The sequence below is a fragment of the Mauremys mutica genome, chromosome 7 (assembly GCF_020497125.1).
Source record: "Mauremys mutica isolate MM-2020 ecotype Southern chromosome 7, ASM2049712v1, whole genome shotgun sequence".
NCBI lineage: Eukaryota > Metazoa > Chordata > Testudines > Geoemydidae > Mauremys > Mauremys mutica.
The window spans coordinates 22,473,914-22,493,262 of NC_059078.1; the positions used below are offsets into that span (position 1 = coordinate 22,473,914).

General features: G+C 44.1%; 1 protein-coding gene across 5 annotated transcripts in view; it reads right to left on the bottom strand.

The window, feature by feature from the left end:
* Positions 1-19,349, bottom strand: part of MGLL (monoglyceride lipase) — a 140,588-nt gene that overhangs the window by 52,287 nt on the left and 68,952 nt on the right. For all 5 annotated transcript variants that reach the window (XM_045024516.1, XM_045024517.1, XM_045024520.1 and 2 more), the window contains one exon: positions 6,453-6,559. In XM_045024516.1, coding sequence (XP_044880451.1) covers positions 6,453-6,559 — 107 coding nt within the window. The remainder of the gene's footprint in view (positions 1-6,452; positions 6,560-19,349) is intronic.

The following is a 19,349-nucleotide window of genomic DNA, read 5'->3' on the forward strand; positions in this document are numbered from 1 at the left end:
GCTCTTGCAGTTGCAAGAACTGCTGGATGGGGATTCTACACTGCGCTTGAACCCCTATTGCATGGGGTGGGGAGGGACTCTGGGTGAAGCTGCTGGTTTTGCCACATGCTAGGCAAGATGTGTCCCTTAGAGCTGTTCGGCCAAGCTCTAGGGGATTTCAGAGCTTTGCTAAGCTTTCACAACGTGAGTTCCCATAACTGAGAGTTGGCAAATGGCAGGGGATTTTAGTCTAGGTTATTACCGAGGGGCCCTTTGTCCCTAGCTCTCCAACCCAGAATTGGCATGATCTATTGTAATATCTAGTCTAGAGCCAGGCAGTAATAATGCTTTCCACGTTTATCTTTCGTCCCATGATTTCTAAGTGCTTTACATATGTTAAATATCACCCAGAATGCCCCCCAGTAAGGCAGGTCAGTATTGTTATCTTAATCTTACAGATGGAGAAAGTGAGGCTGAAGGAAGTTATGCTTGCACTGTGAATCAGCACGGTGGCAGAACTGGAATGAATCCGGGGATGACTACCTATTCTATGCCCTAGCTAGTAGACAACATTGCCGCCCTCTCAAAAGTGCAGCAATGTTTCTGGCTGTCTTTCTTTTGCTTACAAGGAGGGGGATGGATGAGATGCAGTGGTGAATTCCAGTGAGAGCTCTATGGCTCCCATATAATAAATAACATGGCTGGACATTCAAAATATTATCTAAGAGCTTTTGCAGCTGAGGAAATATTCCAATTACCATTGCTCTGACCAGAAGCTCTCTACGCTGTAGTTCTTATAGCTATAAGAGGTACGATTTACATTTATGGCTTCATAAATCCATCCTGCCTCGATCCCGGGGGCTGGAGTAATAACCCATTAGCAGCCCCTTTCAACCCAAATGATCCTGTGATCATAAAAGATTTAGAGACAGGTCAAGCCTAGGTAATTTGAAGAATAAAGATTATTTCTCCCTGCAGGGACTGTACTGCAAAGTCTAACCTGAAGCTCTGAAGACTTTTCCCTTACTGGACTATGCAGACAGCAACTCAAAGTAAGAAAGTAAGGAGAAAATGACCCAGCCATAGACCCTGTCTGACAAAGGAGACTGAGTTCTGTGACTCTGTAGACTTAGAGACCTTCAGAATCAAATCATTAGTAAAGTTATTAAAAGAAAGATACCAGGGTGTGAAATTAACTTCACCTGTATATAGCTAGACTGTAAACAGATGGAATGCTTGGAGATAGCGGGGAAATGCAACCCGAGATCAGGTCTGCAGCCCTTTGATGTCACTTGTGCACCGAGTTAAGACCACTTGATTTGCATAATTGCAGACCTTGTGCCCCCTCCCTTGGCCCACCGCCAATGTTGCCCTCCATGGTGTGCTGTCGAGAATAAAATCACTGGGTACCAGGAATCCTAACAGTTCTGGGCACAAGCTGTCCCCAGCTGGGATCACAAAGACATTTCTCCCCTCCCCACCAGCAATGTCCAAGTAACATTCTGGAGTTCACACAGCCTCCCATGGAAAATCTTATAGTAGCTACTGTCAGAGGGAATACAGGACTGTGCCTCATGGCAATTTAAGTTCCTGCTGCAGAGAAGCCAATATTGTTTTTATTCTACTGAGCAGTCTTTGAGTCATAGAAATCAGAGACAGAAGAGACCATTAGGGCTCACTGAGCTCACCCATAACCATAGCAAGATTGTTCCTTGCAGAACTGAGCGCTTTGTCCAAACCAACTCTAAACTCCTGCCAAGGCTTCCACCATCCCCCTGTGGGACTATACTGGAGTCTGACTGACATTATTAGGGAACGTTGCTAGCCAGACATTTTCCTTTCCTTTTATTACATGAGCTGTTGCTTCTCACATGCAGGACCACCCTAATCCTTGCTCTTATTAACGCTGACACTTGAGCATTTCCGCCCCCCCTCCCCCCGACCCCAGCCTGTACATATTTAGTCCTTTTAACCTTTCCTTATAGAGCAGTCCTTCCCAGTGCTATGAACAAATAGAAGATTTCTGTTCTCACCAACAATGGTCTTTTAACAGTTGCAAGAACACAATAGCAACCCTGCTGAAAAATCCCAAACATTTGATGCATTTTTAAATCTACAGCTCCAGCTGGTTTCTTCTTTTTAAAGTAAAAGTTTTTTATCAAGTCTGGAATCTGGTGAGAAAATTAACGGAAACCATAAGCATTAGTGGATTTCTGTCTGAGGGGACTTCCAACTCGCCACCGAAGCAAACCACATACAAAGTAGCAGCAGGGTACTTCCGTTAGGAACATCTAAAGAATCTATATAAGCTACAAGAGCACCATCTTTCCCTTCATTTTGATCTGACTTTACAGATAATTTAGAGCATGCAATTCACCTGGTGGTCCTCTAAGTTTCAAAGCATTGTGAAAGACTAAAAGGTGTCTACACATTCTGTGCATCAGAAAGGGGAGACTTCATGGGAGCTCTGAATATACCTGCACAGATGAGAAGCACTGAGGGACTGGATACTGACATTGTGCTTACGCGAACCGAGTGGCTAGGAACCTCCCCATTGTGGGGATGGAGGGAGGGGGAAGATTATTTTGTCCTTCCTCCCAACGACAACTGCTTATGTTACACTCATAAGGTGCACTAGCAAGTCCATGTAAAAGGAAAAAAAATATTGCAACATGTACTGAAAAGGGATAAGAGATAAGTAAATACAAGATTCTGTTGCTATCTACAAAAATGTAAACACCTTAGTAACTCTATTAGTTGATACCCATCTATAAAAGTGAAATAGTGGTCCTTTTGGGCTCTGGTCATGTAACGCAATCAAAGTAAATATAAAACTCACCACAACAGACAAAACAGGATAGGGTCTACAATGAGGGTGGATGGAACACTTTGAACTTTAATAAATTAAAATGCTTTGCATGTGAAAATGAAGCCACCTTCTCTATCCTTCAGTTTCATTTTCTTTGCCTCTTAGCTTCATGGATCCCTAAGGCTATCACATCCTATCTAAAGCGTGTCTCCAAAACAGACAGCAATCTCCCCAATCCACAGAAAACGTAACATCACCAAAACTTGGCTGAATCGCCAACATAAATTTGTTGCTGATGAGTGATTCCTCAGTGTGTCCCCAATAAATCAAAGACCTTCCAGGACAACCAATGTACACATATTCTCTTTTTTTTTTACTATCATCAAAGCGTCACAAAAAATAGGTTTCCTCTTTTTAAATTAAACTGAAGGCAACACAAAAAACTTTTCAGTACTTTGAAAATAACTTCATGAAGTGAGAGGGAAGATTGAGAGCACAAATAAGTACTGTAAGGGTTAAAAACCTTACAAGAATGTTGCAGTTATTAAAAAACAAAACCAACAACTACAAAAAACCCCAACAACCTTCAAACCCAACCACTCTGAATTCAGGAAATTCAGAATTTTAATTAAATTCAGAGGTTAAATTTCAAAGAAACCCAAATGTTATGAACATCTAGAAATGCATAGCCTACCTAATCATTGGTAGCAAGGTCAGCCAAACAACCTTAACTCTGCCCCATGTTGCGATGCCCTGAGTAAACCCAGAAACTTTGAAATAACATTTTCCATTCATAACAAACAGTTTTATCACACAAAGGACCACAAAAACTTTGAAATAACATTTTCCATTCATAACAAACAGTTTTATCACACAAAGGACCACAAAAACCAGACACTGGAGACAATGGAGAAAATCTTTCTATATTACAAAGGAACTCTTTGTTTTTCCTCTGCCAGATGCTCTCATGCTTTATCGTAGGCTCAACACAAAACAAAGTAATGTTTGACTGACTATTTTGGGAGATGTAATGGAGAATTAAGCATTCTTGTGGCATTAAGTTATCATCAGTTTGGGGAAATTTTCCAATAAGGGACATTTTTTACCATTTAAAGCAGTCTGTTACTGTGTTTGGACACTTCTACTGGAGAGTATGCCCAAATAATATAACCTGACTCAGAACAGTTATTTGCAGTGTTGTTGTGGGCATATTAAAGAGACAGGTTGGGTGAGGTAATATCTTTTATTGGACCAACTTCTGTAGGTAGGGTGACCAGACAGCAAATGTGAAAAATCAGGACGGGGGTGGGGGGTAATAGGAGCCTATATAAGAAAAAGACCCAAAAATCGGGACTGTCCCTATGAAATCGGGACATCTGGTCACCCTATCTGTAGGTGAAAGAGACAAGCTTTCAAGCTCCACAAAGCTCTTCTGAAGGAAAAGCTTTGTAATATAGAAAGGTTTTCTACATTGTCTCCAGTATCTGACTTTTGTGGTCCTTTATGTGATAAACCTGTTTGTTATGGATGGAAAATGTTATGGCAAAGTTTCTGGGTTTACTTTTCTGAAGAGCTCGGTGTGGCTTGAAAGCTTGTCTCTTTCACCAACAAAATTTGGTCTCTCTCAGAACAGTTAGTAAGCTGAGTATCTTTACCGGTTGCAAAGTCAATGATGATGCTCTAATTTGGATACTGCTATTCAAAGAAGGTAAGAAAAGAAAAGAATGGAATTGTTCTCTGTTAATAAAAGAATATTGGCAGTTCTCTAGCCTAAAAGATATTCAAGGCGACACAGAGTGAATACGCTTCTCTTTATACAGTGCAATAACTCCTGACAGGTACCTTTGCTTTCAAAGCTCCTTTTCCATCTCGAGATGTGGCTTCTCTCCCTATTAAATTTACACTATAAAGTGCTGTGTCTTGTTGCTGTTTCCATTTCCATCCCATTAAATATTATTTTTTAAATCTGCGACTTCAATCTTGTTAAAAGTTTTAAACTTGTGAGGAGCATAAGGAACTAAAGTAAAAAAGCAACAACAGCCCCACAGTCCAGAGTGCCCAGATCTTTAAAGTTCTGGCATTCAAACAAATCGCTTAGATGTGCACTAAAATTCTGCATAGCTCCTGTGTGGAATAATAACAGAAATCTGGGTGGCTACAGAGGCAGCCTCGCATACAATAGGGAGTCTTCTCAACACACTATATGATCTTTCTCATCAACTTTATGCCACATGAGAAAAAGAAACACTTTCCACCTGGATAACTACATACATAAAGCCTGACTAGTCTCACTTATGCAGGTGTAAATCAAAAGGAAGTCTATTGAAATTAATGGCGTTACAGTGGTGTTAAAATTGTATAAGTGAAAGGAGAAACAGGCCCATACTGTCGGCAAAGATTTTTCTGCCCTGGCCAACTGCCTGTTTGCCTGTTGTTAAAGCCAACCCTGTATGTGGTATTTCATTCACTCTTCATACAATCACAGCTTTGTGAAAATATGACAATTAAATTGACTACCAGACTATCTCTATCCTAAGGAAACCTAGGGCCCATTTCTGCTCTGATGTGCCAGTGCTGAAACTCAATGAGAGTCTCAAGTGCGTATCTAAAGGGAGAATGTGGATATCGGATCTCGCTGAGGTTTTGCCATTGTTCTTGAAGACCAGATGGGTCTCTATTCCCCAAACTCTGAAGTGGTCTGATTGGTGAGACACCTCAGGCTAAATTCAGAGGTAATGTGTACAGTGATGGAATTTACATGTCACTAAGTGTGTGTCAGAGGGGCGGGGGACTACAGGCCAAATTATGGTCTTGATGTCAGTCAAGAAAAGCCAAAGATACCTAGCAGTATCTACACTGTGAATTTTTCACAGCCCTGGGTGACAGAGCTAGGACAACCTAAATGTTAGGTGCAGACCAGGCCGAAGTTACATCAGCATAGATTCATACCACTTCTCCTACCACCCACCTCTGAATCTGGCCTCACTGCTCATTGCTGCCCTGATCAATCCCATTTATTTATTTTGCTAATTTCTATAGCAGCTATGGCAGAGGCAGCTGTATGCAATGATAAAAACAAAACAAAGGCTTGAAGGGGCAGGAGAGTGGCAAGCTGTGAGGGCAGGAAAAGGCAGGAGGGGGCTGCTGCAGGACAAGGAAGCAAATCGTTTAAAATATTGTTGGGCTGTCCCAGTCCCTGGGGATTGCTAAGAGAGGTCTCTTACCCTTTGTCTGTTTGTGTCCTGAGGGAAGGCCTTCAGGTTCAGTGAGAGTGTGAAAGACACACTGCCATTTCAGCATCAACTGGGGGTGATTCAGGGCAGCAGCTATGGTGACCCCAGGAGGGAGGGGCAAAGATCCCCACCACAACCAGAGACAAGGCGCAACAGTGACAATCCCATAAGGTGATAATCAAAATAGTGTAAATGGTGGCTCCATAAGGACAAGGCTGAGAAAACCCAAGGAACCTGTGTGGCCATTTGACAGATAGGCTAGATTAGACAAGGCAGTACTACATGGTGCATTAATCAATCCTTTCCCTTTTACGCTGGTCTATAATTAATTTATTTTCTTTTTTCTTCCTGCTGAACAGTTTTAACTCCATTCACCTTGCTACGGCCCTGATCTGCTATACGTCACATGCTGTTTCTTTTATAATACTCACCATGGTCATGAGCAAATACAAACAAGTTAAGTCCTGTCAGCATCTGGGCTAAGTCATCATAGCGGCCGCAGTGTTCCCCAGCACCATGAGCGATAAATACGAGGGCCCTAAATGGAGCATCAAGGTATAAAGCATTAACTTGGAAATCAGCCTAGAAAGGCACCAGAGCTGTGGGTAAAAACAGCATCATCATTTTATCAACAAGCACCTCAGACATCAACAAATTCAAGCCAGGTAAATGTGGGGCCCAAGTGGCATTTAACTGATGGTACCATGGTGAGGAAGGGAACAGATTTCCATAAAGACCTAGGAGCATGTGAGCAGGGCCGCCCAGAGAATTCAGGGGGCCTGGGGTCTTCGGCGGCGGGTCCCGGGGCGGAAGGACCCCCCACCACGGGTCTTTGGGGCACTTCAGCGGTGGGTCCCAGAGCGGAAGGACCTCCCGCCGCCGAAGACCTGTAGCAGAAGAAGCTCCGGGGGCTTGGGCCCCGTGAGAGTTTTCCGGAGCCCCCGGAGCAAGTGAAGGACCCTGCTCCAGGGCCCCTGAAAAACTCTTGTGGGGGCCCCTGCGGGGCCCGGGGCAAATTGCCCCACTTGTCCCCCCCCCGCTGGGCGGCCCTGCTTATGAGAAGAAATAACATCAAACGAACCTCTAACAGATGGCTTGATGGTAGCAGGCCTTTGGCTATATGTGAGCCAGCTGCGCACTGGATGGATGTACTGTACTTTTCCACCTGGCTCAGCACGAGGCTGCCACAATGGGAAGCTACAGATCAGTAATGTAGGTGGTTCTCTGTAACTCTCCTTTATCAGGCTAATTACATTCTGGACTGGACTTTGCTCCTATGGAAATCAATGGAAGTGTTGCGATTGACTTCAGTGGGATCTAGGTTAGGACGTCTCTCTGTAGTTTCACCCGGATATATTATTATTCACTTTCTGACTTACATTGCTGCACACACTGTTAAATGGTTACTGGATTTCAACAAAAATATGGACACAAACCAGAACCCAGGACCTGAGTCGAAGTTTGGGGAATGCTGGACTTGATCCCAACATCAATGTTTTTACCCATTTTCAATTTCAACCCAGAAACAGCTGCATTACAGAGATAAGTGAAGTGATTCCTAAACAGTTACAGCAACCTTAGGCTCACACAGGGGCGGCTTCAGGCACCAGCACGCCAACCGCGTGCCTGGGGCGGCAAGCCGGGGGGGCTCTCTGCCGGTCGTCACGAGGGCGGCAGGCAGGTTGCCTTCGGCGGCACGCCTGCGGAGGGTGCGCTGGTCCTGCAGCTTCAGAGGACCTCCCGCAGGCGTGCCACCGAATCCGCGGGACCGGGGACCTCCCGCAGGCAAGCCGCCGAAGGCAGCCTGCCTGCCGTGCTTGGGGCAGCAAAATACCTAGAGCCACCCCTGGGCTCACAGAGTGTAAACCACTCTGGGATCCTGCTGCATGAAAGGCGCTATACAAATGCTCATCACTAAGGACTCACATTTTACAAAATTTCTTACACATTCACAGAAATATCATCAAATAATGAAAATAATGGTTTGAGTTCAGAGAAATTTTCCTGTGTCTTTACTGGACAACATTTACGAAGAATGTTGATTTTGTTGTAAAAATAATTATGGCCTAGCCAAATGAAACTCCAGAAGTTTGCTCTGATTGATAGGTCTTTTTTCACCCCTATTAAATTTTAGTGTCACAAATCTGAGTTGTTCATTTAAAGGTGCAATCTGTTGTCAGAACACTTGTAACCACACAGAGACCAGAGACTGATACTTCTAGTTTTTCAGTATATATAAAAAAATCCCAAGATGAACTAATAATAAATGGTAACAACAATTTACATTTAGTGAAATCTTCACTTCTGTTTTTACAAGGGTTTTTGATACATCTGTAAAAGATGTATTCACACAAAGAAACTGATTTGATCTTAGTTATATTTAAACTTAGAGAAGATGCTAGATGCTGTAGTAATTACTGCCCCATCTCTTTGATTAACACTGATTGCAAAATAATTGCTAATGCTAGGCAACTTGACAGACCATCCATTTGAACTAGACAGGTTTCATGAAGCAAAGTGTAGATTCTCTAACAGCTATATAAGGTTACCCTGACATTTCATTAATGCTAATCAGTAATGACAAGTCCAGGAAATGTAGCATCCCTAGCCCACGGTGTTAAAGAGCACTTGATAGGCCACACTAGGAGTTCCAAAACGACCTATCATACAATAGTAATGCCTTGAGTTAACATTTCCCTTAGAAAAGGCTAAGAGATCTTAAGCCTTCAGAACATGGGGTGTAGGGCGGGGGAGAATTCTGAAGCAAACTCAAGATGACTAATGCACATGCTTCAGATCCTGCTTGCTTTGCTTGTCTACAAGTCGAACACCAAACCAAAGGGAATAAACCAAAGGGGATAAAAAGGAGAATTTTTTGCCTGTCTATATCAGGCATTTCCAAGGTGTCCCTCACCATGGTCTCCAGGCACAACGTGTAGTTTCTCAGATGACAAGTCATTTAAAATACCAATAAGATACCAAGTGACCTTCATGGTATGAAATCCCTTGTGAAGTGAGCAAACTGGTAAAGTGAGAGCCTTGTAGGAAGACATTAATTGCTACTTTATCTTGCAATTACACTGGAGGCTAAATTTTGCTCTCAGTCATACCCATGCAGCCTCACTGACTTAGAACAGATCAGCTAAGGTGTTGAGCAGCTTACTGATATACGTGGAAATAGAGGGAGTTCAGTGCTTCACAAAATTAAGGCTATAGGGCCTGATCCTGCAGCCTTTACTCACAAGTAATTCTTAGTCCCAACTGACTGCAACGGGACTAGGATATAGGAGTTCCAGAATTGGATCCTTAAATGTCATGTGGCAGGGACCTTGTCTTTTACTTGCCTGCAAAGCATCATGGATAAAATTCTCAAATGCATCTGAGGGTACAAACACCCATGGCTAGCCTGTGTCAGCTGACTCAGGCTCAGGGGGGTTGTGGTTTTTGGGGCTATAAAACTGTGGTGTAGATGTTCGGATGCGGGATGGAGTCCGGGCTCTGGAATCACCGTGGACTCCCTCCTACCATAATGCTTGTGAAAAGGAAGAAATACAATACAGCAAATAGGAAACTGTTTTCAATGTTTATCTTAATGTTCCTTTTTTGGTGTCATTTAAAATTAATACAGATACACTGCTGGCTTTAGCACTTTGTAGGACTGCAGTGTTTATGGACCTGGCAAGCAACAACTGCAGGGTTGGCCTCATAGGAAATTGGTCTTAGCATGTACCTTCATCTCCAATTGTTGTCATTCTGCCCGCAAGACCATTTGGAAGTGACATGGCTTGGGTAGAAGCCAGTGCTCACAGCTTGAAATGCTTTTCTGAAGACTGAGTTATGCCTGAACCATGTTAATTTCATAGGCTCCAGGAGCTCAGCCAGAGGAATGCTTGTGGCGCTTTGGATGCTTCAAATGACTCTGGGTGTGGGATCTGTAGTTGCTAAACTTTGTGATTAAACATCATTTTGGATTCAGTTCAGCAAGATACCTAAGCTGATGCCAAACTGTAAACATGGATGTAGTCCCAATGAAATCAATGAGACTACACATGTGCTTAAGTACCTTGATGAATCAGGGCCATTATGAATGGTAGTGGTAAGATTATGCCATTACTCAGAGAAAGCTGGTGCATGTTTGGTAAAGAATTTTTTTAAATGTACAAATTAATGTTTATTTGCCATATTTTTGTAGCCATCCCAGCAAAAGTAGGTCTCAGCTCTCAATGCTTTGAACACTTGTATACTTACCATTATAATTACACATCCTGTAATATGTTATTTCTTACTTTTAGCCAGCAATTTAAATTATGCTGCTCTCAAGTCCAGGACACGATGATCCCTGTGCCAGAGGAGAGCAGTTTGCAGGGAAGGTATTCAGTCCTGGATCAGTGCCAAGAAAACACTGTTCTACTGAGAGACTGGCACTGTTTTAAGGGCTGGTGTCTTGTGATCCCTACCCTTCCCCAAAGCTTAGAAAAAAAATGTTTCATACCATTAGAAAATTGGGATTCAAGTCCAGTTGGGCCATGAGATATACTGTCTTGTACTATTTTATTTATCAAGATAGAGACTACTACAAGTAGGAACTAGATGGGGCGGGGTGGAGGGGGAAAGCAAGACTGTAAGCAGAATGATGTGATTGTAAGATCTGTTATCTTGTGACCAGACAAGGCTAAAGGCATTTTAGTTGGACTGGCACGCATTCTTTTAGGACCAGAAAATGTCTCCAAGCCCTGAAACTAGACCAGTGATCTGAAGAAAAATTTCACCCCTGTTTATACTATCAGAAAAAAACCCACAAGCCAAGACCCCAATTCAGGAAAGTATTCCTACTCGGGACAGTACTTAACCACATGCTTATCTTTAGCAACCTGCCTAAGCCCCATTCAAGTTAGTAGGACTTACTAAGCACATGATTAAAGTTAAGCACATAGTTAAATGCTGTCCTGAATAATGATGGTCTGCAGCATATGCATAAATGCTTTCCTGAATCAGAGCCCATCTGACTTGAGCTTATGGCATGTTAATCCATGCTAGACAAGTCTATCTTTTTAAATATATATATCAGATACATTTTTTACAAATCTATGAAATTACACAAAAAAGCTATGCTAAAAGAACATTATTAAGGGTATGTCTACACTATGGGATTATTCTGATTTTACAGAAACCGTTTTTTTAAAACAGATTGTATAAAGTCGAGTGCACGCGGCCACACTAAGCACATTAATTCGGCGGTGTGCGTCCATGTACCGAGGCTAGCGTCGATTTCCGGAGCGTTGCACTGTGGGTAGTTATCCTTTAGCTATCCCATAGTTCCCGCAGTCTCCCCCGCCCATTGGAATTCTGGGTTGAGATCCCAATGCAAGATGGTGCAAAAAGTGTCACGGGTGATTCTGGGTAAATGTCGTCACTCAATCCTTCCTCCGTGAAAGCAACGGCAGACAATCATTTTGCGCCCTTTTCCCCCTGGATTGCCCTGGCAGACGCCATAGCACGGCAACCAAGGAGCCTGTTTAGCCTTTTGTCACTGTCACCGTATGTGTACTGGATGCTGCTGACAGACGCGGTACTGCAGTGCTACACAGCAGCGTTCATTTGCCTTTGCAAGGTAGCAGAGATAGTTACCATCCCTATTGCACCGTCTGCCATTGTAAATTGGTGATGAGATGATGGTTATCAGTCATTTTGCACCGTTTGCATTTGGAAATTGGCGATGACGGTTATCAATCCTTTTGTACCGTCTGCTGCTATCATGGGTGCTCCTGGCTGGCCTCGCTGAGGTCGGCCGGGGGCGCATGGACAAAAATGGGAATGACTCCCCGGGTCATTCCCTTCTTTATGTTTTGTCTAAAAATAGAGTCAGTCCTGCCTAGAATATGGGGCAAGTGTACTAGAGAACCAGAGAGCACAGCCGCTCCGTGTCAGAGCCCCAGAGATCCCGCAGAAATGATGAGCTGCATGCCATTCTCGGGGGTGCCCCTGCAACAACCCCACCCGTTGCTTCCCTCCTCCCCCAACCCTCCTGGGCTACCGTGGCAGTGTCCCCCCATTTGTGTGATGAAGTAATAAAGAATGCAGGAATAAGAAACACTGACTTTTTAGCGAGATAAAATAAGGGGGAGGCAGCCTCCAGCTGCTATGATAGTCCAGGCAGGACATTAAAGGGTGTGGGGGAGAGGAGCGCAGCCTCCCGCTGCTATGATGGTCCAGGGAGTACAGAATCTTTTCTTTAGACATGAAAGAGGGGGGGCTGATGGAGCTCAGCCTCCAGCTGCTATGATAAGGACGGTTACCAAGCCTTTTGTACCATCTGCTGGGAATGACCAGGAGTCATTCCCATTTTTACCCAGGCACACCCGGCCGACCTCACCGAGGCCAGCCAGGAGCACTCACGGGATGATGAGGACGGTTTTCCACCATTTTGTACTATCTGCCATCAGGAAAGGAAGGGGAGGGGATGCTGCTGTTCAGCGCTGCAGCACCGCATTTACCAGCAGCATGCAGTAGACATACGGTGACACTGAAAAAAGGCGAGAAACGATTTTTTTCCCCTTTTCTTTCACGGGGGGGAGGGGGGGTAAATTGACGAGATATACCCTGAACCACCCCGGACAATGTTTTTGACCCTTCAGGCATTGGGAGCTCAGCCAAGAATGCAAATGCTTTTCGGAGACTGCAGGGACTGTGGGATAGCTGGAGTCCTGTGTCTCCCCTCTCTCCCTCCATGAGCGTCCATTTGATTCTTTGGCTTTCCGTTACGCTTCTCACGCAGCACTGTGTTGAGTCCCTGCTGTGGCCTCTGTCTATCATAGCCTGGAGATTTTTTCAAATGCTTTGTCATTTCGTCTTCTGTAACGGAGCTCTGATACAACAGATTTGTTTCCCCATACAGCGATCAGATCCAGTATCTCCTGTACAGTCCATGCTGGAGCTCTTTTTGGATTTGGGACTGCATCGCCACCCGTGCTGATCAGAGCTCCACGCTGGGCAAGCAGGAAATGAAATTCAAAAGTTTGCGGGGCTTTTCCTGTCAAACTGGCCAGTGCATCTGAGTTCAGATTGCTTTCCAGAGCGGTCACAATGGTGCACTGTGGGATACCGCCCGGAGGCCAATACCGTCGAATTGCGGCCACACTAACCCTAATTCGTCATGGCAATACCGATTTCAGCGCTACTCCCCTCGTTGGGGAGGAGTACAGAAATCGGTTTAAAGAGCCCTTTATATTGATATAAAGGGCTTCGTTGTGTGGACGGGTGCAGGGTTAATTCGGTTTAACACTGCTAAATTCGGTTTAAACGTGTAGTGTAGACCAGGCCTAAGGTTGCAAAGTCAAACACCCAAGAGTTAGGAAATTCCAGAACTAAGGTTGTCTGGGTAGCCTTAATTTAGTGTCCTGGTGCATAAGCCATTGTGATACAGTCATTAATTCCATGATCACATACTGTTTTTACCAAAGGACCCCTGCCTCATTCGGTGCACGGGATGGACCTGTTCTGGGATACATTAGAATTGTGTAGTGAAGGAAGCTGTTGTCTGTAGGACCCCTGCTTCATTTCTTGAAGAGGTTGGAAGGTATGTCTTATCTGCAAGACTAGGACAGGTGGGTCTAGGCCTGTCAAAGACTAAAGACCTACCCCCTCAACTAAGGGGGAGGAAGAGCTAGGCCCAGGCCACAGTCGAGTATGTGGGACAACAGATGAAAAAACGGGAATGGGAGTGAGGTAAAATCTTGAATATCAAGGATCCTGAGGGGGACACCAAGCAGAGAACCCCTGACAGCATCCACCACTCCTCAAAGTCGTCTAAGGTGTCAGTGGGGACTGCCCAGAGGAACAGTACCTGGAGGTGTGATCATATGAGGCACTAGTTGGAAGGTGTGTAGTGAATACGGCAGGGGACTGCAGGAAGACAAAGGATGGTCTTATGGCTAAGGCAGATGAATGTTGCCCTGGAGAACTAGAGTGTATCCCTGCCTCTGCTACAGATTTCCTATGTGATGCTGGCCAAGTCACTTAAACCAAACTTTCCAGGTGATCACTAATTGTGTGTTCCTCATTTTATTAGTGTCTTACTTTATACCTTGTGGTCTGATTTGCAAGAGTGCTGAGCACTCACAGCTGCAGCTGAATTCAATGAGAACTGTGCTTTGAACATATAAAGTACTACATCCTTAGTACTCTGAAAAAAATCAGATCTTAGGCATCTAAGATTGGGCACACACTATCAGTGGATACTTTTGTCCAAAATCTCTCTGTGCCTGAGCCGCCCCTCTCTCCCTGTATGTAAAATGTGGATAACACCACCCCCTCACTTTGCAGGGATGTTGTGCAAATAAATTAATTAATGTTTGTGAAGCACTCAGGTACTATAGTGATGAGTGCCATTGAAAAGCCCACGAGGAAATTAATAATTCTGTGTTCAGAGCAGGGTTTAAATAGGACACAGTAAATAAGACCTGGGGCTATTCAGTGAACAATGAAGATAAAACAAAATATTAAATAGCTGCTTGTTAAGTGAGCACCATCCATTTTGTGCACAGAAGCCTGTGCAAAAATGGCATGTGATCATGTCTTTAAAGACTATCATAATGCATATGCATAGGGGGCTGAATTAAGATTGCACAAGCATTTCCAATTCTGGAATTTCCTAACTTTTGAGTGCTTGGCTGTGCAACCTTAAACGTTTAAGGCAGAATTTGTGTATATATATTTATCATATGTGGTGCAGTGTCTGAATAGCATCATGCAGCTGCAGACAGGGCAGAAATCATGTTGACACTGACAGGGTGTCATCTTGACATATATGATCCTGCAGCTCTAGAAACAGGACTTTTAGGAATATGGATTGTAAACAAAACTAGTGAAATACTGCAGTGTTATCCCCTGAAATCTTTATTCTAAGCTGTGGGACAAATTCTGCTCTCATATCTGTACACTTCTGGAGTCATTCACACCAGATTTACATCAGAGTAAGTAACATTTGATTTTATGTTAACAGGCAATCACTTACTTATTCATAGGTATCTCCATATGCATTTTGCACAGGCCTGGGTCAGGAATATGTAGTTCAAGTCTGTATTGCACCTGTAGGAAGTGCAGCATGCAAGGCACAGCCCAGGGGGAAGAAGGGACAAACGTAGCTTTAAATCTTTTTGTCCTTCTGATTCTGGTACTCTGGAGCTCAAAATGGCCCTTGGCATAATTTAGGCAGTCTGAAGGGGCTGCTGTGAATTATGGCTGCCTCTCTGCTGCTGCCCCTGGCTTGTGGTGCAAGCCAGAAGGGCCACAGGAGTGGATGCTACAACCTCCCACTCTCCTGTCCCCTACACTGGAGTTTATGGAGTGCCAACATAGGGCCACACAGCTCCTATGTGGGGTGGGGCAGGGGGATTCTCCTCTGGCTGCTATGCTTTGCCAAAGAAATGTTTTGGGGCCAGAATCCCTCTCATGATGCCCCAGAGCCATTTTTATGAATATATGAAAAACCTACAAACTCCACCCTCAAAGGGCTGCATCTACACTCCCCCGTGCCTGAAGCATCACTTGATTTACTGGACTTTGAGAGCGCATGGAACCCTGCAAGATCAGTCCCCTGGCATTGTAGAAATTTCAGGCCCAATTCTACAGTTGTAACGTTCCACACACATGAGCAGTTTCTCTGACTTTCGTAGGACTACACACGGGTAAGGGTTTGCAGATCTAATATCTTACTGGAGCCCAAGATAGCAACAATTCCTTCATTTACATACTGTTGGGATGACATTTTTACAGCAGACATGACCGCTAGAGTAGAATAATGTTGGTAGGTTATTCAGCGATACCAGAAAGTGTTGTTGTTATAAATCAATAGCGCTGAGACAGAATTGCACAGCACAGATAGATTTCCATACAAAAGGCTCCACCGGAATCCATCTAGAGCCAGCATGAAACAATGCAGAGAAACAGCTTGGAATGTATGATTTATCGGGCCTTTTGAAAATGCAAAACATCAATGTGCATAGCTCACAACCGATCTGCTAAAAAATGCGAAGAGCTGAAGGAAACGGTGGAAGGATTCTCTGGACACTGCAACTGAATGAGTAAAGTGATTCCATGCAGATCTCTGCAATGTAACATTTTAATAACAGATGTTTTGTTTAAAGGATATTATCTTTTAGGAGACACTGGGTTTAAGTCTGAGGTGAATTGCGTGGTGTTGTAAAGTAAAATTCCCAGGCCTAATCTTCCCTTCCCATCCCATTCCAGAAGGGGTCACAAGGATCCTGTCACAAAGTCTTCCCCAACTCCCCCTTCCACCATTTACCCACCAAGGTGGTGGGATCTGCCGCAGTGGAACAGATTGCAAGGTCCACTGCCCCAAACCTGGCAGACTGATGGGCTCTTTGGAAACACAGACAGGCTAGACAGAATTTTAAAAGACTTTGTGCTTGAGATGCCTCTCACACCAGTTTTATGCTATTGTAATTCCATTGATTGCAATGGGGTTAGTCCTTAGTTTCACTGGAATAACTAAAAGAAGAATCAGGGATCCTAAATCTAAATACACAAATGCAGGCTCAGGTCATAAACAATTGAGAAGAGCATGAATATTAACTCTTTGTACCAGTACTACTAACCCATCCCTCCCCATCAGGATCTGGTTATTTATGAGCCAGACTAGATTCAGTTTTGTACTGGGTTTTACTCTTTGCTCTGCTACAGACTTGTTGTGTGACCCTGGGCAGGTCAATTCACCTCTTTGTGCCTCAGCCTCCCTCTCCCAGTGTATAAAATGGGGATCGTGTACTTGCCTATCTCCTAGGAGTGCCATAAGGATTAATGCATTGATGTCTGCAAAGCACTCTGAGACCCTCAGACGGAAGATGCTATAGATATCTTGTGATGGGCTAGACTAGGCCTAAAGGGCCCCTGAGGGAGGCCTCAGGGTTCTGCCACACCAATCCCAAAAAGGAACTGTGGGAGAGGTCCTCCGAGCGGCCTAGAGTGGTTGGGAGGAAGCAACCAATCAGAGGGGCTACTAGAATGGCCAATTGGGGGCCAGGAGGGCTATATAAAAGGAGCTGCAGAAGAGCACACCAGTTAGTTGCTGCTTGGAGCTAGAAAAGAAAGAACTATGTGCCTGGCTGGAAGAGCAACAGGACCAAAGACAGTCTGCTGGCAGGGATTGGGGGAGCAACGAAGGAGCTCCTCGCTGGCTGCTGGGACTAAGTAGGGACTGAGCCTGGGGAGGGCCACAGGATGATAGTATCTCCAGGGAGGAAGCCCTGGGAATATGGCCCCATACCAGGACTGGGACTACTTAAAGACTGAGCCCAGGGAGGGCTAGAGAGACATCACCAGAGGGGTCTGAGAGGCCCTGGTGGACTGTATACCCCTGAAGGGGTTTGCTGTGGTTCTTATGCAGAGTGTGTGACTCAGCCAGAGGGCTCAGTTACTGGAAAAAAAAACACCTGAGAACCACCAAAATTACCAGAACTGAAAGAATGCAGATGCATCCAACCAGAGGGGGTGCTTGTGAGAGGTGGATGCTGACCTTGTTACATATGTACCAAGTGTAAAAGATAGGCCCAACCTGCAAAATCCAGCTCTGGATCTGAACTTCCCCAGAGACCTGTCACTAGTACTAAGATGTAGGGGGAAATTTTCAAAAATGCCTAAGGGATTGAGGCACATAAGTCCCACTGACAGGCAATATGACAAGCAACTTTCTATCACATTTATGCCACATTCATTTTCACTTAAAATGAAGTTGTTATGGATGAAAGATATCTGCATGGCCACAATGCCATGGAAAAGGACGAATGTGAGAGCTAGCTAACAGCTGTCACATGCAATGGGTAAGAGCTAGAGTTGCCAGAAGGTTACTGACCCAACCCCTCCTCCTCCTTCTTCTAAGAGGCTTGTACTCAGCCTTGAAGGGTTTCTGAAAGGCCAGAACTTGCAGTTCAGTGGGTCAGCTTTATGACTGGTTCAGTCTTAAAATCAAAATGCAATGGGTGCCAGCTGAGTAGATGCTCAGGAAGTAGTAAGAATAGTGCAATGAAAGAGGCTGAGTTTTCAGGGCATGAGAAAGCTACTTTTAAAGGGCCAGAAGCCCTATGCCAAGAAATCACTAATATTTAAGGCTATTTTGGTTTTTTGCCAATCGAATTCAATATTGAAACCTGTTGATTTAATAACCAGACAAAAAGCTTTGCTGTTTAAAAGTGTGGTTCTGGTCTGAGAAGTGACTGTAAAAATGACCCTTTCTTACTCAGCCAATCTGCTGGCAGGGCGTATTCAGAGCCATTTCTACTGACTCTTTTGACTAAGTTTTTACTCATTTTTGCTCCTGTTAACCCATAGCTGTGCTGGCTTTGCAGAGCTATGAGTGAGGGAGCTAGACACTACAGCTGCTCAGACATGACCTTCGTGTTGCATACAGTTTTAGAGAGGTAAGATGCCCCAGAACGCCGGTGCCCCTAGGCACGTGCCTACTGTACCTAATTGGAAATCCAGCCCTGGACATGCTGTGGCCATTTATTCAGTTCTTACTCAGGCAAGCTGTCCCATTGAGTTCTGAGCAAGTAAGAATTTCAGATTTTTGTCCCCTGTGAACTTCAAAAGTGTCTATCTTTTTTTATAAAGCAGGATTGCACAATTCCCACCCAGTGGCAACGGTTTGAAGTAGAACATATAAATGTAATTCACTATAATACTTGGACCAAACAGTACAGTTTGTAACTAGGCAACTTCTATCATAATGTGCAAAAAGAACTCTTGATTATTTCCTGCATAGGCTCAGTTATCCATCCTCACATTTATCCTTCCAATCCAACTTAGTCTGCAGTCCTCTCTGGCTACAGAAGTCTTCATCTGTTATCTTCAAGCAAGGTGGATAATTTACTTTTTATAAACTATAGATTTCCAGGGTAATACAAATCCCCATGTCTCCAATTTCTCCTGGACTGATTTCAAAGAATCCTATATGCTTTGGAGTCCGAACTTGAAGGACTGATTTATTTCTTAAGTGTAAGGCAGTTATGTATTTTTAAAATATCTAGAGGTTAAGCACAGTCATTTCAAATGAGTAATTCTCTCAGCCTATTCCAGAACTGCATGTCAGCCCTGGTCATCTATGAAAATAATCTTTGCAGTGAAAGGGTATTTTACAAGCTGTGTCAAAAGCAATATTAGGAACTGATCTATTGGGAAATTAATAATGTCATCAGCAAAGCATGTGCCAAACGTCTGGGTATGTTCCAATTAATTGAATACTCCATGTCTGTCACAAACCAGAGCTAGGAGGAGAATGTTGAGTGTCAATAGTTAAATGTGACATTTTA